Source organism: Ambystoma mexicanum, chromosome 6q (assembly GCF_040938575.1).
Source record: "Ambystoma mexicanum isolate Mex_15411 chromosome 6q, UKY_AmexF1_1, whole genome shotgun sequence".
NCBI lineage: Eukaryota > Metazoa > Chordata > Amphibia > Caudata > Ambystomatidae > Ambystoma > Ambystoma mexicanum.
Window position 1 is genome coordinate 1,545,139,672 of NC_090937.1, and position 26,252 is coordinate 1,545,165,923.

At 48.8% G+C, this 26,252-nt stretch overlaps 1 protein-coding gene across 2 annotated transcripts in view; it reads right to left on the bottom strand.

The window, feature by feature from the left end:
- The window catches only part of DNAAF9 (dynein axonemal assembly factor 9), a 2,133,167-nt gene that overhangs the window by 1,176,439 nt on the left and 930,476 nt on the right, over window positions 1-26,252 (bottom strand). For both annotated transcript variants that reach the window (XM_069632250.1, XM_069632251.1), the window contains exon 17: window positions 12,044-12,155. In XM_069632250.1, the coding sequence (XP_069488351.1) occupies window positions 12,044-12,155 (112 nt within the window). The remainder of the gene's footprint in view (window positions 1-12,043; window positions 12,156-26,252) is intronic.

Here is a 26,252-nt window from a genome sequence, read left to right on the forward strand (position 1 = left end):
AAACAGAGAATTCTCCCTAACAGACGTCCTTTTCCAGGATGTATGGCCGGGTTTACGGCAATCTGGAATTCTGGTGTGGTTGGAATTGCGCGCAACCAAGTCTCCTGTAGGCAAGCAATAGTCAAATCTCCCAGCCACTCGCTATTGAAGAGGTGGCCGAAACCTTGCGTGTTCCATGAGCCTAAGGTGAGATGCTGAGGAGCTTGAGCCTTCTGACATTAATGTGGACGATTGTTGTTTAGCGTTACGGCCAACCATTGCCAGTTATGGTCTAATTCCTGATCGGTTTTAATCATAATCCCACCTGGTTGCATTTGACCTTGTATAGTTATTTTTGTTTTTTCAAATGCATCAACAGAATTTGGACTTTGGTCTTCGGCAAACGAAACTTGTTTATTGGCAGTAGCTTCCATGGTTTTCCTCGACCCAAGGACTCTAATATTATCGTGGGATGGCGAGCTTGGTCCTACATGTCGGGTTGAATCCACCTTAGCCCGTCCTGTTGCAGACCGATTTAAGGTACGACCACACGTTGGAAATTGTGCTACCGTCTCTCGGTCGTTTCGTTTGATTGTGCTAAGGAATGATCGTCTTCTAACTTATATACATCAAAGCCCAAAGAAAACAGGGAGACGCTATCCTCCAAAATGGATTTGGCTATTAAAGGCGAAACTATATGAAGGACCACTTTGTCGTTTCGCCGCTCATCTGGGAATTCCACAATCTGCAGGTTGTCTGTGTTGATTGAGCGTAAACTGGGCACCAGATGTAGTAATTTAATGATGTTACTGCGGTTTAAAATCAGGTTATCTCTCGATTGAAGCCTGTCAATCATTAGTCTGACCCGGAAATGTTGTACTCTTCCCTTGGTTTGGTTCCTCTTGTGCAGAGAGGGGACAACTTTCTGGTCTCTTATTGAGTGACTCCTCTCATGTTTGTCGAGTATTTTTGGATGACACAGTGTGTCCCCTTCCTTGCCACCTTGGCACTGACCTGCCCACAGATCATTCTCACTCTGATCATTGTAGGTCATCTTCAAAGTTGTGTTCGTTCTCCACTGTGTAGCCTAAGTGGTTTGTCCTGCGTTGTTTGAAAGATTGGGCTCCCCGTTTGCGGTCTTGCTGGTGCCTCTCCACTGTTTGTGTCGTTGGTGGCACTGGGTGATTCTAATGATGATCGTGCAACAGCCAAACCAGATCCTACAGTCTCAGATGCGGCTGTTTTATTTCCCATCACTACGACTGTACGCCCTGGCATTTCCATCGGCCTAAGTTTGTCCATGGATCTGTCAGTACTAGGTCGATATTGGTTGCCAGTACTTCTCGCAGCATCGTCAACATCCTCATATTCAGTATCGTCATAAATTGACATGTTAAGCAAGTCAGGTGGAATTTCATGTTCCGCCCCTCCGTGTACATTCACTGCCTCACTTATTTCAATAGGTAGCGTGCTTGGGGGAACTTGTTTAATTGCAGTTCTAGGCCGTTGTTTATTTGTTTCATTTGCTAGTACGTGCACCACTTTGATGTTTCGAAGAAATTTCCGTGCTCCATTTAGTTTATTCCAATTCTTTGCAGGTAGGTTTTTAGGTTTCTTTCTTAATTGTGCTTTATGTAGTTTTCCTGTGACTCTACTTAGAGATGCGCCTTCTTCCTTATTAAAGATTGGAAATAGTATAGGGGCTACATTGTCGATAGTTGGAGCTGGGATGCTGCATGTGCCCTTCTCCTGTGGGAGCGTCTGTGACGTGGATTCTGGTTGGGTCATTCCACGAGCTGGATTTGCCGAACTTCTAGCTTGTTCAAAAGTGGTATTAAAAGACACGTCCAATATTTCAATGATCCGTGCTGTGGATTGTCTCGGTGTTTCAATACACCTTGGCTGGGGTAGTTCCCAGGTTCGTTGTGAGTTAGACGCACTGTTAGAATTTAGGGACACATGCTCCGTGTCAAGTGTCTGTGCAAGTACTAACTCACTAGCTGGTTGCGAGGTGATCAGCCTCTGTTTTGCCATTGGCAATGTCGTACCACCAGCTGACTTAACACCATTTTCGTTGTTATTCATCCCGAACGCATCCTCTCCTTCGAGTACGCATTTCGGATCCTTGTGTCTGCAGGTTTGGTCAGCTGAACATGTTGGGCCTTTTTGTTTGAATAACGCAAGTGCTTCTTTTGCAACTTCAGCAAACAGTTTTTTATCTATCGCATCATTGGATCTTTGTTCAGATACCAATTTGTGTAGTCCCTCTAGCTTTTTTGAGCTCTCCAGTTGTTTGTCCACATAGTTGTTCGCAAATTACCACTTTGGAATTAAGTATTGCCACCACAGTTGTTAAATCTCGGATTGCCTCATGTAAGCTTTCATACAATTTTATGAATGGAGACAAAGAGATAGATAGTGTGGATAATAATAAATCTTGTAGCTCTCTTAATGACCATGTCATGTTTACATCTGATTCATGTTTCCCTACTTTAGAACGTTGATGCCTTCTGTCAGCGCTGGTTCTGTTTTTCCTGATTTTCGGGAAAGGACGTTCCATCAGTGAGGAATCAGTGGTCTCATCAGAGTCAATCTCGGACTGAGACAAAGTCGGTAAAACCGATAAGTCAAGGGGAGTCCCAAGGTGCACACTTAAGTCAGACATTTTGGCGCGTTTGTAAGGGACATTCAATATTGACTCTTCACCTAGCTCTGTTAGTCTCGTATTATTACGTTTCAATGAAGTCTTGGCGCCACCACTATTATTTGCTGATGTAATGTCGCAGGTGTTATCCTTACAAGCTTTGTTCATTGCAAGTAGATTTTGCAAGACATTGTTTGCAATTTCCAACGAATCGCGACGCCCTTCAAAATTCTTGGTTATTGCCAATGTTGCAGGGTCTACCAACACGCCTGTGTGCTGCCCCGTATTTGTTTTCTCGAACCAACCTCCAAGAATAACTTCCACCGGCTTTGATACAATTGCGGCTTCCACACCGCACACTTTGTCTTCCGTCGAGTCCCGAGCATTGGAAGCCCCACTTGCATCGGTCACACCCAGCGACCTGGCTCGCAATGGATGTGCAATGCCTGATCGCACCTCGATCATGCAGAGCTCGATTGCTTGTCGGCTCCTTCGGTTCCAGCAGGAATTCATCGTTGCTCGCCATCAACGCCCCCAGAGGCTCCGCACACACATCCGCGGCCGCAGTCCTCACGGCAAGCCCTTCAGCGCTGGCCAATATAGGTAAGGGACTTTGTGTTTGAATGCGGAGTGATTTAGAAATTTCAGATGTTTGTGGTGGCTCAATAATCTCGCATGCGATTTCACTGAGTTCCGCTACGCCGTCATGTTAATTTGAGCTGCCAACGTCAAATACCTCAGGGAATACATTGTCTTTATTGTTTGTGACGGTCGCATTAGAATGAAAGCACTAGAGTTTGCGAGTGAATGCGTTAGAATAGTTACTTCACTAGCTTCGCCAGTGGACACGCACGAGTAATACTGGCTTCCCTTAGGTCGCCGATATTGGTGAGGCACTGTGATTTCCTTAGCCCCATCTGACTCAACAGTATACTCATGTTTTTTCTGTGCCCGTGTTCTCAGCTTGGCTTTAGATGTCGATGTAGTTGTAGTTGTCTCCGACTGACTAGATTTCGACATGGTCTGGTGGTCGTTCGCTGCGCCACTCGCCAAACAGCCTAACAGCACATCATCAGCCCTTTGCACCACAGGGCTTAGCGCCGCAAGGGCGTTGGAGGCGGCCTTATGTACCAGGTGACAAGGTTCACCAGGTTAAAGGTACAGGCACACGCACGTCTTTCTCCAAAGCAAGGAGTGGAATCTTCCTCAGGTAAAGCACGAGTATACCCCTGTACACTCGCCACAGCCCAACAGCACGTCCTCAGCCCTTTGCACCACAGGGCTTTCTTCTTCCAAGGAGATGTTTTATCCAGAAGACTTAGTGCACCCCAGATCTTCTGACTGGGAGCCATCTTTAAGAACAACAAAATATATTAAAGACAGGCTGTGCAAGCCTTTAGATAAAGAAGTTCCAGCAAGGCTCAGAGCAGAATGCCCACGACCGGGAATCCCAGACAAGATAGCCCTGACACCGGAATTGGATTCCAAGATGATTACTTTTCTGGGAAAGAATGTCAAGGATCCAAGAAAAGGCATTGATGGTGCCTGGAAGTCCTGCCAGGACAAGGTGCTGGACATCATCGGCCCACTAGCTAAAATGATGGATCTGGCTGAAGCACCCATAGCCTCTGGTACTCCTGTTGACCCAGCGATACTTTCAGGCTGGGCTCAGAGAGCCATTTCTTTGCTGGGCAATGCCAGTTGTACCATCTCAGCGGAGCGCCGCAAGGGAATTCGTTATAAGATCGATGCCAAACTCTCTGAATTAGCAGTCACCGAGTCAGGAGCTGCTGCCCAAGATCTGCTGTTTGGCGACTCCTTCGTCAAGGAAATGTCTAAATTTGTGGGCACCTTGACTGCTCTTGACAAAGCGCAATCATCAATCAAAAGAGTCTTCTCTGCGAAGATTTTCGCCAGGGCCGGTCGAGGTAGAGGTCGATCGTCCGGGCGATACTCTATTGATCGAAGACCTCAGCAATCCAGGGACCATCAAGTGTGGCAGGATCACACAGACACCTTCTTCCCTTCGACGGGGCGAGGAAGAGGTTGTGGTTGGAGGAGAGCCTCCCGCAACAATCCAAAGGTCAGTCTGCCTATTGCAGCACCGCGCCATTAACGCCTATAGGAGGGAGGCTAGCTCTTTTTGCGCATGCGTGGGATTCCTCATCTGGGGACGCTTGGGTCAGGGACACAGTTTGCGGCATGAGCCTGGAATTTCTTGCACAACCTTTTCAGATAGGTTGTCCCGTTCCGATCACAATGTCCAAAGAGGACGAGGTAGCGCTGGACAATGAAATTCACGCTTTAGCATTGAAACAGGCGATTCGTCCCTGCACAAGTCTAGGGGATTTTTCAGCCCCATATTTCTGGTACGCAGGAAACAGAAAGTGCGGCCAGTCATAAATCTCAAGGCCCTCAAAGATTTTATCGTTTACCGCCACTTCAAGATGGAGGGTATTCACATGCTCAGGGACCTCCTGAGACCCAACGACTGGCTTATGCATCTCGACCTGAAAGACATGTACCTTGCGGTGTCGTTACATCAGGATCACACAAGCTACCCAAGATTCTCCTGGACACACCGAGACTGGGAATTAACGAGCCTACCTTTCGGTCTCTCTTCAGCTCCTTGGGCTTTACCAAGCTCCTGAGACCAGTGGTGGCACATCTAAGAGAACAAGACATCAGACTGATAATATACTTGGATGATATTATCTTCATGGCGCAATCCCAAGATCTAGTAGAGCAGCAGACCAAGCAGGCCATAGACCTTCTTCACAGTCTCGGATTCCTCATAAATTGTGAGAAATCCTTCCTTCAGGCATCCAAAAACCTAGAGTTTTTAGGTTTCGTCGTCAACACCGAAGCGGCTCAACTCTGTCTTCCGGTAGCCAAGATTCACTCCACCAAACGGGAAATCCGCAGACTCCTGCAGAGGGACGATATATCTCTGCGAGACCTAGCGAGGGTGAAAGGACTTCTCTCCTCCTCCATCCAAGCTATTTTTCCCAGACCTCTTCACTATCGAGAGTTGCAGAAGATAAAGGGATTGCATCCAAGACACGGTCTCTCCTATTCCCAGCAGCTGACTATCACCAGAAGCGAGAAGAACGGAACTCAACTGGTGGCTCATCCACATGGAGGCCTGGAATGGCCTGGCGCTCTTCAGATCCGCCCCAGACATAGTGATAGAGTCAGACGCCAGCCGTTCCGGCTGGGGAGCGAGATGTGGTCCGGTGGCCACAGGAGAGACATGGTCGTCGCAGGAACTCGGAATGCATATAAATTGTCTAGAGCTCTTAGCAGGTTTCTTCATAGTACGCTCCTTTACCAAAGACCGAGTGAGCTGCTTTATCTTACTGAAGATGGAGAACATTTCAGCGGTAAAATACATCAATCATCTGGGTGGCACCAAATCTCGGCCCCTAGCAGAGCTGGCCAAACATTTTTGGCATTACTGTCTGGAGCGCCGGATTTCAGTAACAGCAGAGTATCTACGGGCCTTAGGAACGTAGTGGCAGATTGGTGCTCCCGACATGCAGTCGATTACAGCTACTGTAAGCTCGACAGGGAAGTCTTCCTTCAACTTCAGCAGGTCTGGGGCCCCATGTCCAAATACCTGTTTGCCTCATGCCTGAGCACTCAGCTACCAGAGTTCTTCAGCTGGAATCCAGATCCAGCAGTGACTGCGACGGATGCTTTCCTCCAGCATTGGACTGAAGGGGTGCACTATGCGTTTCCCCCCTTCAACATGATCGCGAGGACCCTGGCGAAGGCCCGTCAGGAACAATCAGAATTGGTTCTTGTAGCCCCAGTCTGGACCTCTCAGACCTGGTATCCAGTTCTTCTGGAACTTTCTTTGGATTTTCCAATCCTTCTACCCCAATTCCCAGATCTCCTGCTGGATCCTGTGGGACGTCGACACTCTCTTCTCCTTCAAGGATCTCTAGTCCTAGCTGCCTGGAGGATTTCAGGTCTAGGTGGAGAGTTCCAGGCATGCATCACATGGCAGTCAGCCTCATCGAGGAGAGTTGGGCTCCGGCCAATCTCAAAAGATACTCTAACTCATGGAACGCCTAGAGGAGCTGGTGCCAAGACAAAGGCTTACATCCAGTTTCGGCACCTATAGAGGAAATTCTGAATTTCCTGAATTTCCTGGCATCCTTAGTGGAAAAGACCCTAGCCTACAGAACTGTTAACGCATATCGCTCTGCTATTTCAGCAGGCCACGACCCCAAAGAGGGAATTCCAGCTGGTGAGCATCACCTAGTCTGCAGGTTACTTAAGGGCGTCAGACTTACAGTTCCGCCCCCGTCTCGTTACGGTAAACTATGGGATGTCAACAAAGTGTTGAACCTTTTTCTATCGTGGCCAGATAATGAGTAATTATCTCGCACTGCTTTATCCAGCAAACTCACTACACTGCTCTGTCTCGTCTCCTGCAGGAGGGTTTCTGTTGTCAGAGCCCTCGATCTAGCAGGCAAAACCTTCTCCCCCGATGGCATAGTATTCCACACACTTACATAGAAGGATGAAGTGCAACTCAAGAGTAAGTTCTTATCCTGCCTTCGGAGAACAGCCCAAGCTTTGCTTAGTCAGATGCCTTAAGGCTTACGAAGAAGTTACGGCTCCCCTCAGAACCTCGGCTGACGGACAACTTTTAATAGCCTAGCGCAAGCCGCATAAAGCATTTCCACCCCAACCTTAGCACGCTGGGTGCGGTGGACTTTAACCCAAGCAGGCATAGATAACTTGCACTTCGGAGCCCACTCCGTGAGAGGAGCTATGGCTTCTAAGGCTTTCCAAGTCGGGATCCGGCTGGAAGATATCATGAGAATGGCGGATTGGGCAAGCAAATCGGTACTCAAACAATTCTACCTAAAACCGGTAGAACAGCCGGCCGAGCATAATGGGAGCCTCCGATCTAAGATTTTCCATACTAACTCACTAGAAAGTCTTAATTCTATTAAAGACACGGAGGCGAGCATTATCCCACCCAGCGAGAAATTAGAATGTACCACGTTCAGAGATTATGGGTCTATATTGATAATTTACATGATTTTGAATGCATGACTGTTTTGGCAGATAACGCAATGTATTTCTCTCCCACCCCTTTAAGGGATATAGGGATGTAATATACATGAGCTAACTGTAATTATTTCTTTCTCTTGACAGAGTCTACCGACAAATCTGCATAATTCCTGGAACCGTTTTACCTAATATTTCGAGTTGTCTTCAATTCCGAACATTCTATCACACAAGTTTGCAGCTTCGAAAGTGGAAGTGCATCATATTCAAGACTGTTTATGTGGGGACTTGACCATTCATTGGAGGATACTGGTCACATGTTGGTGACCTAATACTTAACTTTTTCCGTTATTTACAGACTCTGGACTTTTTACATCATTTCATTGTTAAGTTTATTGTTATATATTTTTTCTGTTCACAATAAAAAAAGAAAAGAAAAAATATCTTGCTGCTGAGCGCTTTCTTTAATTATTTAATAAAGAAAGAGAAGCATAATGCTTGCCTCCGTGTCTTTAACCCCTTAAGTGCCAAGGACGAGATATCTCGTCATTGGAATTGCATACGCAGTGCCAAGGACGAGATAGCTCGTCCTTTTTGGCACCTTGTTTTGTGTGATCCCTGCAAAGCAGGGATCACACAAAAGAGTAATCCAACTCCCGGGCTATGTGAGGGGGAGGTCTCCCCTCACTGCCAGGGGGCTGGATTACCTTCAATTTCACGTCGGCATGCGTAAAGCACGTCGCCGTGAAACTGAAAGTAAAATCACTGCAGCAGCCGTTTTTGGCTGCTGCAGTGAAGAAAGAAGATAAGACCCCTTCTTTCTCCGCGTCGATCTCTGGTTGTATTTCAAGCCTGAGATCGAGGCGGGTGTCGTTGGAAAGGGGAGATTCTCCCCTTTCTAACGATACCCATTGTGTGGCATTTCGGGCGCGGGGCGCCCAATCCGTGAGCAGCAATGTCACCAGATCAATAGAGATCTGTTTGTGACGCGGGGGAGGTGGGGCTGCTTACTAGGTAAGTTGCCCCCTTCCCCCTGTGGCCCCAAAGCATGGGGGCACAGCGCTGGAGACCCCTGGGGCAGATGATCACTGCCCCCAGGGGTGATAATAAAAATATTTAAAAAAAGAAAATCGAGGGATGGGGGGGTGGGGGGGTGGGAGTGGGTTTGGGGCCCTGGGGCCCACTAGGCCACCAGGGATATAAGAAAAAGTGGTGTCCTTGGAAAGGGGAGGTTCTCCCTTTTCCAAGGACACCACATATATGACGCATTGCTGGTCACGGATCAATGCAGAGCGCTCGATCCGTGACCAGCAACCCACTGGACCACCATGGATTTGTTTGTGACGTGGGGGGGAGGGGGACTGCTTCAAGTAAGCAGCCCTCTCCCCCCCCCGACCCCCAAAGCATGGGGGCACATATGTGCACAACCCTGGGGGCAGATGGCTGATCATCTGCCCCCAGGGAAGGTGGGCAAAAAATTTTTAAAAAGTAAAAAAATAAATAGAACAGGGATGGGGGTGGGGGGCTGGGATTTTTTGCCCCCATGAAATGGTGGTGGCAAGCCCCCCCCCCCCACACCAATTGGAAAGGGGCGGCACCTCTTGTAGCCTTCCCTGGGGGCAGGTTTATGCCCCCAGTCAGGAGTAAAGGAGGTGGCACCCCCCATCCAATTGGGGATGGGGGAGGAGGGCCACCAGGAATTAGTGTGCAGGCCCCCCAAAGGATGGGGCCTGCAGGTTAGGCCGCCCCCGGGGGTAGATGGCTGATCATCTGCCCCCAGGGAAGGGGGCAAAACAAAAACAAACAAAAAACATGAAAATAATGAAAGGGAATGTTGGGTGGGGTTGGGGGGGCCACTAGCCACCAGGGATATATTTTACAGAAAAGGGGGCTGGCCCTATCCCCCCTCACCCCAAGGGGAAATGGGGGCACCCCTTGTAGCCCTCCCTGGGGGCAGATATCTGTTCCTAGGAAGGGGCACCTCACCCCAGGGAGGGCTGCATGAGATGCCCCCCTGCATTTGGTGTGGGGGGTGGTAGAGGGTCACATCCCCATTACATTAGAAAATTACCTGGCGGTTTAGGGTGCCCCTCAGCCCGCCCTAAAGTGTAGTGTACCTTTTTCATTTTTTTCTTTGTTTACAAAACTTGCCTTGGCGCAGAGGGGCACATTGGTGTGCCAATCTGGCGCTGGGGTGCCCAAACCATACTGCCCCACCCACTGGGGGCCTGTTGCACCATTTCTGGGAGCCCTCTCCCACCCACCCCAAATGGAGGGGGGGGTGCCCCTCACGCAGCCATTTGTAGGAGGCCCAGGGAAGCCTGGATGAGGTGCCCCCGCCACCCATTTGGGGAGAGGGCCCCCAAAAATGGTGGGACAGGCCCCCCCAGAGGGTGGGGCAGTAAGGTTTGGGCACCCCGGCGCCAGATTGGCACACCAAGAACCCCAGACAAAGTGAACATTGTGTTTTTTCCCCACCAAATATCACACTTTGTCGGGGATTGTGGCTAATAAAAACTGGGTCAATTTGCGCAAGGAAGAACTCTGTGGATAATCCCTCTTTAATCTGATCTCGGGAACATTTGTCACTCAACGTGGTAAGGAAAGACGTGCACCAAATTCACCTGCAAGGATGAAATGCCACTAACGCTATGCTATTTCTGAATACTCGAGGGGTCGAAAAAAGGCAGAATGGGGCACCACTTCAGTGCCATGGCGTGCCTGCCACCAAATGAAAGAAGGTCTTTAATTGCTTTGGGTGGAGAAGGATGTGCAAATACACAAATCTAAAACAGATGCAACCGTGCAGCTGTAAAGCTTGGACGATCTGGGGCCACATTTTGAATTTGTCTCTCTGGAAGAGGTTTAGTGGACTCAACTGCAAAATGGGTCGGAGGTCTGAAAGCCGTTGTCCTTTTTGGGGATGAGGAAGTACTGGGAATATCACCCTTTCATGACAGTTCAAACAAACGCCACTGCTCCCTTTAACAGTAGCTGAGAGATCTCTTCCAAGATAAGCAGGTCTGGCGAAGGCTTGGGCATGGAAGGTGTGGCCTGTGAAGGAATTGGAGCAGTAGTCATGGGCCATCATCTGATGGCTCAGCGCTCTGATGTTATGGCCTCCCACTGGTCGTAACAAAGCCTGATCCTGCCCAACAAAAGGGATTCCTGAGAAAACCAGAATTCTTTTAAGAGACTTTGCAGCAGGGGCACTTACCGGCATAGAAAATATAGATCTGCCTGCCGGTACCAGCTCCCTGCAACTGGAGAGGTAAACATAACTCGTTCACTCATGCTGCTGAGCCCGCTGACCTTGGCAAGCCTCTATTCCGTTTAGATGGTAAAAGTAGCAGCTCTAGCAGCCTTTCCCAGTCGAGGTAGCAGGCTCAGACAGCCTAAGGGACTTGCTCTATACCCTACAATCTTTAAATATGTCAAGACATTATGTTAGGTTTTTTGATAAGCCCTCTAGTGAGAGTTTGTGAAGATAAACCTGGTGTTCATCAGCAGGATATAATCCAATTTAGTCCTAATTCTCAAAATGGTAGTGTATAGGAAGTGTGGTGTCACCCTTGGAGTGTGTGACAAAGTCCACTACCTGATTATGAGAACTTTTACTGAGATGACCTGGGGGTATGTAAATCCTAAGCTAGAGAATGATGGGACTTGGGGTGCTATGGGAAGGATTTCCTGGTCACCCCTCCAAGTAGTCCTCTCCATAGAGCAGGGGACAGTCACAGAGAAAGCCATTATGATATTGCCATTTTAGGGAATGAGGACTCAAGAGGTCCACGGTCAACAGAGTTAGCTGTGTGAAAAAATCACTGTGCCCTGTTATAATCAGCACAGACATCATGGGCCCTTTGTGGATTCTTCAGTGATCAAACTTCAGGGGTTTGCAAAACCTCCTGCACTGCCCACAGAGCGAGTTCGCAAGATACCACTGACAGGACTAACGTGCCAGCTGCTTTCACTCCAGGACCAGAGCAATCACCAGAAAGCAGGAGAGATTACAACACATACCCTGCACTGAGTTTTCAAATTACAGCAACAGCTACCGCAGAAGAAATGCAGACCATGATAATGATATATGAATTCCAAAATGGTGGACCAGTAATTGGAAGCCTACATCCGCCTCCCAGGTCAATTAGTGAGCCCAGGTGAACCAACTGAACACAGACAATATCCCAGTCCCTCAACAATGTATTATCATAGGTGCAGCAGATCTAATATATTAGTGTAAAATTAATCCATTATGTGTGTATTTTGTTAGAGGAAATAACTCTGTAATTTGCATATCTAACAAAGAACAATTGAAGATGAGTACCTTAAAATAATACAGGATATCCCTTCAAGATTCAAGTACAAGAAACAAGGAATGTAAATACTAACCTAGTTCTTTAACAAAGATTTCAGATTTTAGGAAGGATTCTGAAAAGACCACAGATCCTAGGCATCCCCGTCCTCTTAGAAGGTCAGGTATATCACTGACAACCATGGATGCCTGCAACAGAAGATAGTATTTTTACTCAGGAGCACATCAAATAACTAAATAACAAAGTTCTAACAGTTATGGAAAGTAATCAACAGTTCCCTCAGTGTACAGCATTCATTTGAAAAAGGAACAAGTTACTTACCTGTAACTGTTGTTCTCCAGCATGGGTCTGGCATGGATTCACATGCTCATGAATATTCCCCGTCGTCAGGCTGGGAATCCTCGGTAAAGAAAAAACCAGTATCAGTTTCGTTTCTGATCTGTCTTTCGTAGTAGTAACCAATCACTGATCTCTGCGTCATACTGACCACAGCCAATGACTGCCCTCTACCTAAGCCCCGCCTCTGGCAGCCATCATCAGATTTGGTAGCACGTGAAGTGGCAGTATGACCAAGTGAAGAGCCGCAGAGGGGTAGCCGGGAGGGTTCGCATGTGAATCCATGCCAGACCCATGCTGGAGAACAACAGTTACAGGTAAGTAACTTGTTCCTTCTCCAGCATGGGGTCTGGCATGGATTCGCATGCTCATGAATAAAGAATACATAGCAGTACACACATGCACAACCATGGGAGGTGGCAAAGGCTCAACATTAAGCATTACATCAAACTCAACATTAAGCAAATCTTACCTCCTCACCAGGCTCACCTTAGGCGAACAGGTTGCGCAGCACTGCTTGGCCGACCCTGGACTCCTCCCTGGAATCCCGATCGACGCAGTAGAATTTCGTGAAGGTGTGCGTCGACCTCCACGTAGCAGCCCTGCAGATGTCCAGCAAGGGCACACCAGATAGGAACGCCGTGGTAGCTGCGATCGCTCTGGTGGAATGGGCTCTCGGACGGCCAGGCAGCGGTCGGTTTGCCAGCCGATGACAGTACATGATACAGCCGGAGAGCCATCTGGAAATGGAAGCCTTCGAGAGAGCCTTCCCCTGACTGACAGGTCCAAAGTTCACAAAGAGTTGTGACGTCTTCCGAAAACACTTCGTGCGGTCCACGTAGAACTTCAGCGCTCTAGCCACATCCAGCGAGTGCAAAGTCCTTTCAGCCGGCGACGAAGGCGACGGGAAGAAAACAGGCAACACCAAGGGTTCGTTGAGGTGGAAGTCCGGCGGCACCTTGGGCATGAAGGAGGGGTGCGTCCTGAGCACTACCCTCGTGTTGTGAAAAGTCAAGTATGGGGCCTTGCAGGAAAGGGCCTGGATCTCTCCCACCCGTCGTGCGGAGGTGATGGCCACAAGAAACGCTGTTTTCCACGACAAGAACTTCAACGGAGCCGAGTGCAGAGGCTCGAACGGAGGTCCCATGAGCTTGGTCAGCACCACGTTGAGCTCCCACGCCGGGGACGGAGCCTTCACCGGCGGGAACGATCTGAACAGCCCCTTCATGAACTCTTTCACCAGACGATGAGACCACAAAGACGTCCGCCCCGTGGTTCTGGTGTATCGGGAGATCGCAGCAAGATGAATCTTGATGGACGCGTGCGCCAGTCCAGCTTTGGCCAGCGTCAGTAGGTATGGCAGTACTTGGGGGGCCGTAATCCGTAGAGGGTTAATCTTCTGTGCGCGGCACCAGACAGAGAACCTCTTCCATTTGTGTCCGTAGCATTTAAGAGTTGAGGACGCCCTGGCCTTTGCAAGAACCTCTGCGCAGTCGGCCGGTATGTCGTATCCTCCAAACTCTAACGCTGCAGGAGCCAGGCCTGTAAGTTCAGCGACTTCGGGTCGTGATGGAGGATGGCGCCTCCTTCCTTGCAGAGAAGATCCGCGTCCACTGGCAGCTTGATTGACGGGGACGCTGACAAGTCCAGAAGGTCCGGGAACCATATCTGCCTCGGCCACGCAGGTGCGACGAGGATCATCCTGCACCGTGACCTCTTGAGCTGGTTGATGAGCCGGATCAGCAATGGCAATGGAGGGAACGCATGTAGAAACAGGCCCTCCCAGGGGAACGAGAAAGCATCGCCCATGCTCCTCGGCTGGGGAAACCTGCTGGCGAACCTCCGGCACTTGGAGGTCGTCGCCGTCGCGGACAGATCGATCTGGGGTGTGCCCCACCATCGGAAGAGGCGGTCCACTAGATCCTGTCGTAGTTCCCACTCGTGGCACGAGCGCAGCTCCCTGCTGAGTGAGTCGGCGATGGGGTTTTTTATCCCTGCCAGATGAAACGGCACCAGAAACATCCCTTGGGCGACGGCCCAATGCCACAGATCCTGCGCCTCCCTGGACAGGGCTGGGGACCTGGTTCCGCCCTGTTTCCTGATGTGGAACATGGTGGTGGTGTTGTCGGTGAAGATCCTCACCACCTTGCCCTTGAGGGACGGAACGAAGGACCTGAGGGCCCAAAACACTGCACGGAGCTACAGGACGTTGATATGGAGGGACTTCTCCGTCGGGAGCCAAAGGCCTCTCGCGAGCAGATTTTCGGTGTGCGTTCCCCACCCTTCCAGGGAGGCATCTGTGGTCACTGTCTCCTGGTGGCCGGGGGTCTGGAAGTACATGCCCGCCGTCAGATGCGCGCGGGTGCCCCACCACCGGATCGCTCCTCGGAAACTCTCGTCGAGTGTGATCCTCTCCTCGAAGCTGCCCGTCGTCTGGATCCAGCGCGCGTCCAGGAACTCCTGCAACGGGCGCATCCAGAGCCTGCACAGGGGGATGAGGTAAATGCAAGAAGACATCATTCCGAGGAGGGACTTGATGGTACTCACTCTGGCCGCGTCAAGCAACCAGCATCCGCTGCACCTTGCCCAGAATGGCCCTCGTCCTTTCCTCCGACGGGGAGGCCAGAAGCGACACTGTGTCGAGCTTCGCTCCCAGAAACAGTGCGTCTTGCGCGGGCACCAGGTGGGACTTGGCATAGTTTACGGAGAATCCCAGGTCCGTGAGAAGTTGGACGGTCCTTGCCGTGTGCTCCACGGCGAGCTCCCTCGTCTTGGCTCGGATGAGCCAGTCGTCCACGTAGGGGTCGACGTGGATCCCCTCTCGGCGCAGCTGCGCAGCCACCGGTGTGAGGCACTTGGTGAACACCCTGGGTGCCGACCTTAGTCCGAAGGGAAGGGCTCAACTGATAGTGACGCCCTTGGACCACGAACCTGAGAAACTTTCGGTGTCCCTTTAGGATGGGAATATGGAAGTAGGCATCCTCCAAATCCAACGATGACAGGAAATCGCCCTCCTCCAGCAGACCCAGGACGTGTTGGAGGGTGACCATCCGGAACTTCTGTGCCTTGATGAATTTGTTCAGTCGTCGTAGGTCCAGGATGGGACGCCATCCTCCCGTCTTCTTCTTCACGAGGAAGTATCTTGAGTAAACTCCGGAGCCCCGAAGCCTCTTTGGGACGAGCTCGATGGCGCCCTTCCTGAGCATCGCCTTTACCTCCAAGAGAAGTTGAGGGACGTGAAGTTCTTTCCTGGCCACAGGGGGGACGCGCGGGCACCTTCTTTGAAACTCGAGCGCGTGACCCTGGGCTAGGGCGTCCAGCACCCAACGGTCGGTGGAGATGGATTCCCACACGCTGACGAAGCTCGCCAGCCGGCCTCCCACCGGGGTGCTTCGGTGGGGGCCCGACCCCACGGCCGGTTCAGTCCTGCTTCGACGAGGCTTTGCCGCCTTGACCTCCTTGGCGACGACGGCGGGGTCCGCCTGACTTGCCTCGTCCCCTGTAAGCTTCCTGCGACGACGAACGGGCCGCTTGACGATAGGTGGAAAATCCGCCGCCGGAACCTTTGGAGGCACCCTTGCCTCTGCCGCTCCGAAAGGGCGGCCGCCGTTGCTGGAGAACCCCAAGAGCCTGGGCCGTCTCCGTGTCTGCTTTGATGGCTTGAAGGGAATCGTCCACAGTTTTCCCAAACAGGTTGTTTCCATCGAACGGCATGTCCAAGACTCTGGTCTGCACGTCTTGACGGAAGTCAGTAGCCTTGAGCCATCCACGCCGCCTAAGGCACACGCCGTTGCCCAACTGGCGAAATCCAGTGTCGGCGTTGTCCGTCGCAATCTTAATGGCGTGGTCCGACGCCACCTCACCTTCCTGCAAGATCTCTAGGGCATCCGCCCTCTTGTCGTCCGGTAGGAAGTCCAGCAGGGGGGCCAGTTTGTACCACAGCTCCCTGTCGTAGCGGGCTACGATAGCCAAGGCGTTGGCCGCCTTAATCGTCGTCGCTGCAGACGAGATGACCCTGCGTCCCATCGTATCCAATTTCTTTCCCTCGCCGTCCGGTGGGGAAGTCGACGTGGAGGCCGCACCTCCCCCCCGCTTTCTTCCTGGCCGCCGCGGAGACGACGGAGTCCGGGGTCGGCTGTGCCCAGAGGCACAAGGGGGCCGCGTCTGGGACCTGGTACTTCTTCTCGTACCGATCCCTTCTAGCCGTGGATGGGTTCTTGAGGAGGGCGAGGCCCTCATCCCAAATATCGTCTAGTAGAGGCACGGAGAGGACCGTCTTCCTCTTTGCCTCGTGCCGTTGATAAAGGAAACCTTCCTTCTCCTCCGGGCAGAGCTGGAAGAGCTCGGATGCCCTGGCGATCATGGAGTGAAACGATCCAATCTCGTCGGGCGGGGAAGCCTGGGTGGGAGGTGACGACGGCAGATCCTCGTCGTAAACCTCATCGTCCGTACCCGTCGCGGCCGTGTCAGTCCCCGTATCATCCCCACGAGTCGTGGACGGGGAGGAGGGCTGAACAGGGCGCGATGGCTGAAAAGGAGGTGGAGGGTGAATCCTTCTTCTCTTAGGGGGAGGGCTCCCACAAGGGCCTGGCTCCGGGTCCCCCGTCGGGAGCGGTTCCTCCGCTGGTGGTAACGGCAGTCTCGTCCTTATCTCCGAGCATAAGGACTATATAGCCAACAAAATGGCCGCCGAGTTGTCTTGCGGCGCTGGTTGAGGGGAGTCCGACGGGCGGTCAGGGGCCCCGTCGGCACCCTCGACGATATCCTCGTCTCCTACGTCGGGATCCCTCCCGACGGGCTGGTCTTCTTCCACGCCAACGCCGTGGCTTAAGACCTCGATCAGCTCTTCCTCAGAGGTTGAGGCCGAATCCATGACGACCTACTGCCCCCCCCCTTTTTCTTCTCCGTCGGAGGTTTCACGGGGGTCCTGTCGATAGGCATATAAGAGGACTCCCTCCGCGGTGGCAGGGAGACTCTGAGCCCCGAGGTCACCACCACTGGTGTAGCCTCCACAGGCTGAGCCAAGGCCGCCGCCACTGTCTCGATAGAGGCCTTGGCCGGATGGATTAAGGCTTTCACCACCTTAGGTGCGCTCACCGCCTTCTCCTTGGGGGGGGGGGCACTGCCTCGCTCTCCCTCCGATGGGGCCTTCGAGCTCGACCGGGGCCTCTCCAGGAGCTTCGCCGGGTGCTCGGCCTTCCTCTTACCCGAACCAGAGCGTTGGCTCGTGGTTGATGGTGCCGGGGAGGATGCGCCCTGCCTGGCGCCCGTAGAGCCCGACCGTTCGGCGCTCCCAGTGCCAGCGGACTCGCGGTGCTTGGCCTTGTGTTGGACCCCCGTCGCCGGGGCGTCCTCAAAGGTCTTAGAAGACCGCTCGGATTTCTTCCTCTTCTTCTCGCCTGACGGGCTCTTCCCTTCCAGCCAGTTGGCGAGACGTTGATGGCGGTCCTTCATGGTCCGCTCCGACATATTGCCGCAAAACGCACAGTCCTTCTCCACGTGCGTCTTGTCCTCATGTAGGCAGTAAAGACAAAAGGAGGGTTTGTCCTCCTTAAAGACATTCTGAAGCTGGCATCCAGGGCAGACCCTGAACAGCTTTCCGGGCGTCGAGCTTCCCTTCTCCTGGGCCATGTCCGAGATGGGCCTGAGAAACTTCTGGAGTCCTCCAAAAGCATAGCTCGACGAAATCTTCACCCTTGAGGGGCGTAGACGAATCCGACACGGGTCCCCGTTGATCGGATGAAGAATCGGTGGAGCTTGAGGCTCTTTTTGACCGACAAAATCGAAGTTTTTGAGAAAAAACGTGAAAAAATAGCACTAACGCTCGAGAGCAATAGCACGAGGATCCCAACACTTGAACGTGCGGTAAAAATCTGAAGATGGCTGCCAGAGGCGGGGCTTATGTAGAGGGCAGTCATTGGCTGTGGTCAGTATGACGCAGTGATCAGTGATTGGTTACTACTACGAAAGACAGATCAGAAACGAAACTGATACTGGTTTTTTATTTACCGAGGATTCCCAGCCTGACGACGGGGAATATTCATGAGCATGTGAATCCATGCCAGACCCCATGCTGGAGAACAATGAGGTACCAAGCTACCTTTTCTACTACCAAAGCAAAGTGGACACCATGTATTACTTTTATTTTATTTTCTAATGACCGGACATTCTGCTCCAATTAACATCTATTATATTTTAAACTAATAGACCATGCCAGGCATGCACTGTATATAAATATTCATAATTCACTGAAATAATACTGTTTTTTAATGCAAGGCTTTTGACAACATGAGTACCCAGCAGAGGCGTGGTTTCGGCCTCCCAGCCAATGAGGAGGATCAGAACGGGGGCTTTACAATAAAGTAAAGCCCCTGCTCCGAGTCTCCTCGTAGGTTGAGGCTGCCTTCTTTCCCCATCGTGTATCAGGTAATTGCTCCTCTGCGCCCCCGCATCCCCATCCTCCACCCCTCAGTTCCACATGTTTAGCCCCCCCCCCCATCCCGCCCCATTTTCTTGCTGCAGTCATCGCCTGGACTGCGGCTGGAACACTACTGGCCCCGACACGCGAATTGCCACCATGGAAAGGAAGAAGGGACTATATGCAGTTCCCTTTTCCCGATCCATGGCAGCCATCTTGTTTTGTCTTTTTTTAAGTTGAAAAACAGCAAACATGTTGATTCTCAACTTAAAAAAAAAAAACACTAATAGTATCCCGGTACAACGTCCCAGGATACTAAAAGCAATATAATCCTCATGGGGTTGGGGGGGAGAGGGTACAGGTATTACCGGGAAATGTAATACCCCGGGCTATTGTTAAAGCTCAGCCCCACCCCTGCTTGGATTATATTGCTTAATTAATGCATCATGTACTATATTGATAACCTTGGTACCAAGGACAAAGAAATACATTTCTGGTGACCAATGACACATAGGGTGTTTGAGTACTATCTAGAATAGGCATGACTTCTGAAGGAAAGACCAGAGTTAAAGTCTGAAAGTTCCAGATTATGTACTGTGGAGTGAAATAGCCTTGATCACCATAACTAAAGGGCGGAGTCAGTGGGGGGATAGGCTACTCAATAAAAGGCCTGCTTTGAATTAACATGGAAATAAGGCCCTAAAATTTCAAAACGAAAAGGAGCGAAATTAGGCAGCAAAACTTGGAGATGCCTAAAAATGTTCATTGCCTCGTCGAAGGGAAAGACCACAGGGCTGGATCTGCAAAAAGTCTCAATGGCTGAAGTCCTGTTGTCAGAAACAGCAGTCTCCAGCATGTAAATGAAAATGCCAGGATTGTGTGCACGCCTGCACAGCAGAATGGAGCTGTTTACTGTGACAGAAATAATTGTGTGTAAAAATCAGTGTTTCCCTCCATATTAAAGACATGCTCATGCAAAGATGTGCAAGAGGTGTTAACAGATTAACTCAAGTTCTGTCCTCATCAACCCATCACAAGATTAAACAAGAATTTGCAGAATCTACATGAAGATGTCGAATTGCAGCAGAAGTAAAGCAACTCACAGCTGGAATTGACACAGGATGTTTCAATTGTGCCTTCAAAATCTACACTTTAAGTATTCACATGTACACCTAAAGTCTTTAAATATATACATTATGTTGCCCTTTTGTAATCACTGTTTTGCAGGTAACCGCTTTAGAGGGTTTTACATGTGAAAGGGTGCAATTCTAAGAGTTGATGTAAATGTAAAATGTTCAGCAGAGACCAGGCCGGAATCCTGGTTTCATTTCTTTGCTGTGAATCCTCCCCACCCCAAGTGTGAAACTAGACTTCAAAACTCCATTGTCAGGGGGACGAGTTGAGGAATTCTCCCGCTCCTCAAATTTCATGACTAAAACCCCTTAGGCCATCATAAAACTGGCCATTAGCCTTGAAGCCTTGAACTAATCTAAACAAGCACCTCCCTCTTGACATCAAAGCCAAAACCATATGTATTCCAAAGGTTGGGGGCAGAGTTAAGGAGGAGTTTCACAACCATGGAACAGAATAGGAGATATGCTGTTTTTGGGATCACTTGGGAAACAATCGCACACGTTTCATGTTTGGATTTCTGAAAAGCTGTTAGTGAGCTGCTTCTGGTGAGCCAAAAACAATTTTGGTGACAGCTACATACCAAAAGCCACGAGGAAAAAAGGGATTGTGACTGCTGTATAGATGGGAGAACCATAAAAGTTTGAGGAAATATGTAAAATGCTATTCATATTCCACCCACCGAATGCCATATTTTTCATTAATATGGTTTTGGCGTAAACGAGAAAATACAGTAGCTTCGCACCAATAGGTTGCACAGACATCAAACAAGGTTTTTCCGATTCACTGAAAAATGTAGTATTAAAAACTGCTGACATATGTGGCATAATATGGTGAGAAAGGGCATTTGTTATATTATGAGATTTCCATGTGCAAAAACCAGACCCAACCCCCTGTCCAAGTTAGATGATTGATGGGGTATCCTCCCTTGTCTTCCCAGAACATTCCCTCTTCATTTGGCCCTATTGGCCCGCAAATGGGAGGGAATCCTTGAACATTGCCGTATCAATTTTGCAAGAAAGAGGACACATCCGTTATGTCATTTGCCTTATAAATAGGTCACTCTGACTCAAATCAGGACTCTCACTACCAAATTCTGAGCTATGCAACTGACCAAATCTGGAAACATCCTTACAGAATTGGGCATACATCTTGGCGTGAAGCTAGGAGCTGGATTGGGACCTTTTTGGAGGACAGAGAGGCCTTGACTGACCCCTTGATTGTCCCAGCAGTGAAAACCTGGCACCCCTTGATGTCCATCAAGCCCTTCCCTGTAAGTATATACATCCCCAGCAATAGATTAAATAAGCCCTATATTCTTCAGCATTACCATAGGGATTCTCCATGGAAAAATCCCCTTTTGTGTAATTCAGTCATTTTACCATTGAGAAATAATTCACTTGTTTCCGCATTGTAGCCCTTGCTCTCATTGAAAATCCTTTGTTGCCCGTGCATTTCTGTCATTTCCCGCTGAAGAATCTCCAGTTGCTTGTGTAAATCCCTAGTATATTTTCTTCAGTAAATCAATTAATTTCCACATTATCTCACGAGATCGAGAGTTACAATTCTTAACTAACTTACTCTTCCCAGTTTCTTGTGAGTCATAACAGTCTTAATGTTTCTCTCCAAAGAAATAAATTCATTGCGAGCTGAAAACAAATTTGTCCGTGTGTTTAAATGGTGTTTTACAAAACGATTTTAAACACAAACCGTTTTTCCTATTGTGAGTAATCCCTTTGCCCACAGCCTACCTGTATGTGCTTCTGTCATTTTAACTGAAAACCGATTTTCCGATGTCAGTTCCCCATTGCTTAAAATGTGTCTGTCATTTGCAGCCTTAGTAAAAACGAGTGTCATTTGCATTTTCTTTTTCCTGGAAATTTCGCTTAAACTGCCTAAAACTGTTTTTCCTAGTCTATCCCTCTTCGCCTACTATATTTTGATAACGGATTTACAATTGCGAACTTTTTATTTTTTCATGTGTTGCATGTACTAAAATCGAGTTTCCTACTGTGTGTTAGCTAGTCTGTTCTGAAGCCCTATTTGTCTTGTTGTCTAAGCAGCACAAAGTGCTCGAGTGCTGTCCCATAGCAGTTGTCCTAATAAAGTGAAAACCCATTTTACCTGCTGCAGAAAAACGAACGGTCCCATTCATTGCTGTCCCCATATTGTTACTGAAAACTCCTTTCAAAATCCGATTTTAACCTGGTTTTTCCAGTCCTTGCCACTGCCTTCCCTTCAAAGCTCACCAGCCTAATGGAAGTCTAGGGGCTCGTGGGGTGAGGGTTGCTGGGACTCAAGAATCCTTAGTGTTCGCATGCACTTTCCTGTATGTTGCATTCATTGTCATGGTGTTTGAAACTGTTGATAGTAGTGGTGAAATCAGTAAAGTACATCTGTGTGCCATCCATGTTTGAGTTGTCTTAGTGTGCCGCTTGACTAAGAATACTCTAAAGCTTGTGTTGCCACACTTTGGTGGCTATTGTAACTGTGTATTCAATTTTCCCATTAAATCACAAATTAATAAAATATTCATTGACAACACACGACCTGGTTCCTGGTATACTGATCATGGGGTGCTTGTGGAGGTTGGGTGCGAGATGGGTTGGAGGCCTCCTTAAAAGAATCCGGTTGTAAAAATAAAAAGCGGTTTTGTTGTGCACCTCACTCATTTGCAAGGGAAGGAAATCCCTGATTTGCTTGTGCTGCATAATATATCTTGACAGTACCAAGACCAAATTCATTTTGAAAAGTAGTTACAAAGCCTCAAACCTTTAGTTAAGACTGTTAGCCCTAGCAAGAAATCCATCCAAATTTCATAAGGTACAACTGAGCCAGATTAATGAGACTGAAGTGTGTTGCTTAATCCATAATGTTGCTTTTAATCTAAAATGAATTTACTTTCTGCCACACCAGAAGAAAAGGTCCAGTACCTGAATTGACCAGGATGAGATGCAAAGGTCAAGTTAAGAGTATAGAATACAAAGTAAAGGCATACAGGCCTTTGAAGGAGGCCTATTAAAGACCATGGTAAACAGGGGGCTTAGACAGTATCATTCGCTATACTACCTCCTTTGCAGAGTGCACTAAAGCCCTTTCATTCTGAATATTGAAATTACTCTTTAGTGAACAGTATCTAGAGCAGGTGTCACCAAGGCCCCTACAGGGAGCCAAGCGAACAAAAAGGTAGCACAAACCAAGAAGGCTCCACTGCCTATAAAACTGGTTTTCATACTTTGGATTTTTATTATATAGTGCTTCATGCTGGATTTCTCAAGCTTCCAAGTCCTGTTTTAATAATAGCTGTTATTATCCCTGCCAAGACACCTAACTCGGAAAAATGTAGGCTTGTCTCATGCGAGACAAAAGCTATATGCGAGCCAGCTGAAAGAGATGGTGGAACGAGGGAGAACAGGAAATCCAAGGGGGGCAGGCAAGAGGGTAAGTCACACAATTAACGGGGAGCGAGGAGTGGCCATGTAGACCGGGTGGGAAAGGCAGAGGTAGGTACCGGGGGATGGGAGAGGGGGACGAGGAATAACATTAGGACCTGGAAGAAGCTGGGGGTCGGGTACGGGAAGGGAAGGCTTGGAACACTTACACCTGGCCAACAGGGAGAAAAGGGTGGGGGGGGCACAACCGGGGTGAGAAGAAACTTTACGATCCTGCACCTGGGAAAGTGGTAAAAGGGGCACCGGCAAAGTAAAGCCGTCGAAAATGTGGAGTAATGTAACGGCGTCAGTTCCGCTTAACGGATTCTGCTCGCCATGCAAGCTGGCTCACGAGAAGAAAAGTGGGAAAGTAAGGGGAAGTAAAGTAAAGTGAAAAGTAACGGCGTCAGTTCCGCTCTACGGATGCTGCTCGCCAACAAGTGGGGAATGTAAAGGTGTGCTGCTCGCAGCAGTCATATGAGGACCAAATACCTACATCTATGTATCAGCTGCCAGGAAGTACAGGAACATGCAAAGGAGTACACTGTGGAGTTGAACACACATTATCAAAAATGGTAAAGACGATAGAAATATGTTACTTAATTCCAGGATTATTTTATATATATAAATGTTCTCGATGGACACTGTGGCACCTCTTGCTTATGGTAAGGAGTGTTATTATATGGACCTGAGAATCCGATGGAAACAACCAGGTCCCTGCTAGCGATTTGTCTTCTATGACCTCCACAATAGATTTTAGGGATGAGTATTTCAACAGATTCTTATCATTGAGAGCAATGTTACTTACATCTGTGGGTTGCCCAGGCCGAGTACCTGCACCTTATGAAATCTCCATGCTGTTTGTTTGGACGACAGCTAAAGAGGTGGCAGCCCCAGTTATTTCCTACAACGCATCAAGTACATCGACCAATAAGACCCACATCAGTTTCTCACAGAGCTATAAAGCCAGAATGGTAATCAGGTGGGGTTAGCAATAAGGACCATCATGATGTGTTTGCATATTTCTGTGTATTGTTCCCATCTCTTGTCTGGGATTTGTTTCTTCTTATTGCTGTTTGTCCAAAAAGCCTCTCCTCCTGCTCTTGATGAGGAATGGATCTCCATCCACACCCTTATCTTTTTCCCACCTTTCCTACATTCTACATATACATTACTATCCATCTGTCATTTTTCATCCTTTTTTATCTACCAATTGAAAGTCAATTTTCTGTTAGAGGTCGTTTTTACTATTTTTTAGACAAATATTTTAGGATAAACAGAGTAAATCGGAATTTACAATACTGAACAGCAGGCAGTAATGATGGCATAAAGGGGAATGGAATTATTACACATAAGGGAGATTTAGCAATACTAATGTGCAGAACATTGATTTGCTATTATCCATATATGAATCTGATTATATATATATATATGTATATATATAAAATCAGATTCATATGTATATTTGTGAAAGTGTGTTTGTATGTTCGGAGTTGGCTCCAGCTCCATGACAGTTGCTGGACTGAAACTGTGGCCCACGGTCGGCATACCAGTGGGTGTACTGGTGATAGTGACCAACCCCATCCATTCGTCCTGCACAGGGCGGGTTCCGACCCTGTGCTATCAATATAGGCGATTCCGGGAGATTGCTGTTTTTACGACTTATTAAAAAAAAAGTACGTTAGGACACAATAGATCATACACAAGGCTATAGCAAACGCATTTCAGCTACAGACCCGGCCAAAGCCGATGGGTATGGCTAGTTATTAATAAATAACATCAGCCTGCATTAACAAGAATGAGCTGAACAAAAGATTAAATTACTAATAAATACAAATCCCACTGTGCGGAATCCCGGTCTACACACAAACCACCCAACCACCAACAGAGGTTCATTCCAACACTCCACCTCGACCCCATAGCTCCACCCAATCATCCCAGCAGACCTATTCATACACTCCACTCACTGTCCCACAAGTAGTTTAACAATACATCCACCGCTCATGCCCACACAGGTATGGCCCCACTCCATATCCACAGATGCACACTGTAATCTACCACCCTCATCAGCCCAACAAGCCACTTTATGGAAAGAAATGAGAACATGTATAATGTGCTACATTAAACAAAAAAGACTGTAAAGGAGATGAAAGGATTTAGATATTATAGCTCTGTCCCTGGAGGTGCTTACAAACAAACTGATTGGCAAGTGCTTACAAACAAAACTAAATACCAATTCATAGCAGAATAGTACTAAGAGGGTAATTGATGAGGTGTGATTTAGTGGCAAAACCACATTCTTTGGACCCAGAAGCGTAGGTCCTAATCAAGGGCACCATTTCTGTGTTGAAATCAATACCTTATGTTGCTGATTCCGCTGTTCTTAAACCAATGTGACTACAGATCTGAATTTATTGAATTGAATTGATATTTTATTTATATCACGCTCGTACACAAGTGTTTCAGAGTGAGACAAGGCAAGGGAGGGTAACAGGGAAGAATAAGACAACGATCTTACTAGTCCCAGTGACATTGAGAACGCGCAAGTGCATGGGAAAGGGAAAAGGGGAAAAGTGCCTTAAAGGGGGAAGAAGTGGAAAGTGCGGAGCAGAGCAGAAACAGATAAATAAAATAAATAAATAATAAAGGCAATAAACAATGGTAGTGCAGCCAGCAAATGGCAAGTGCTGGGTCTAGTAGACAGGGCACGTCTGATAAGTGCAGAAGAAAAGAAAGGGGGTGGCTGTATGGGTAAAGATACAGACCCCAGTGCAAGGGGTGGCCTAGAGGACAGAGGGTGGCCAGGTGCACAGTTCAGAGAGAGAAACAGATCAGCAGGGGAGAAGAGGGGCAAAGAGGAAGGTCTTGAGGTACTTCCGGAACCAGAGATGGTTCTCCTCAAGTTTCAGAGTGACAGGGAGGCTTTTCCAAAGGAAGGCCCCAGCCGAAGACAGAGATCTACCCCCAGC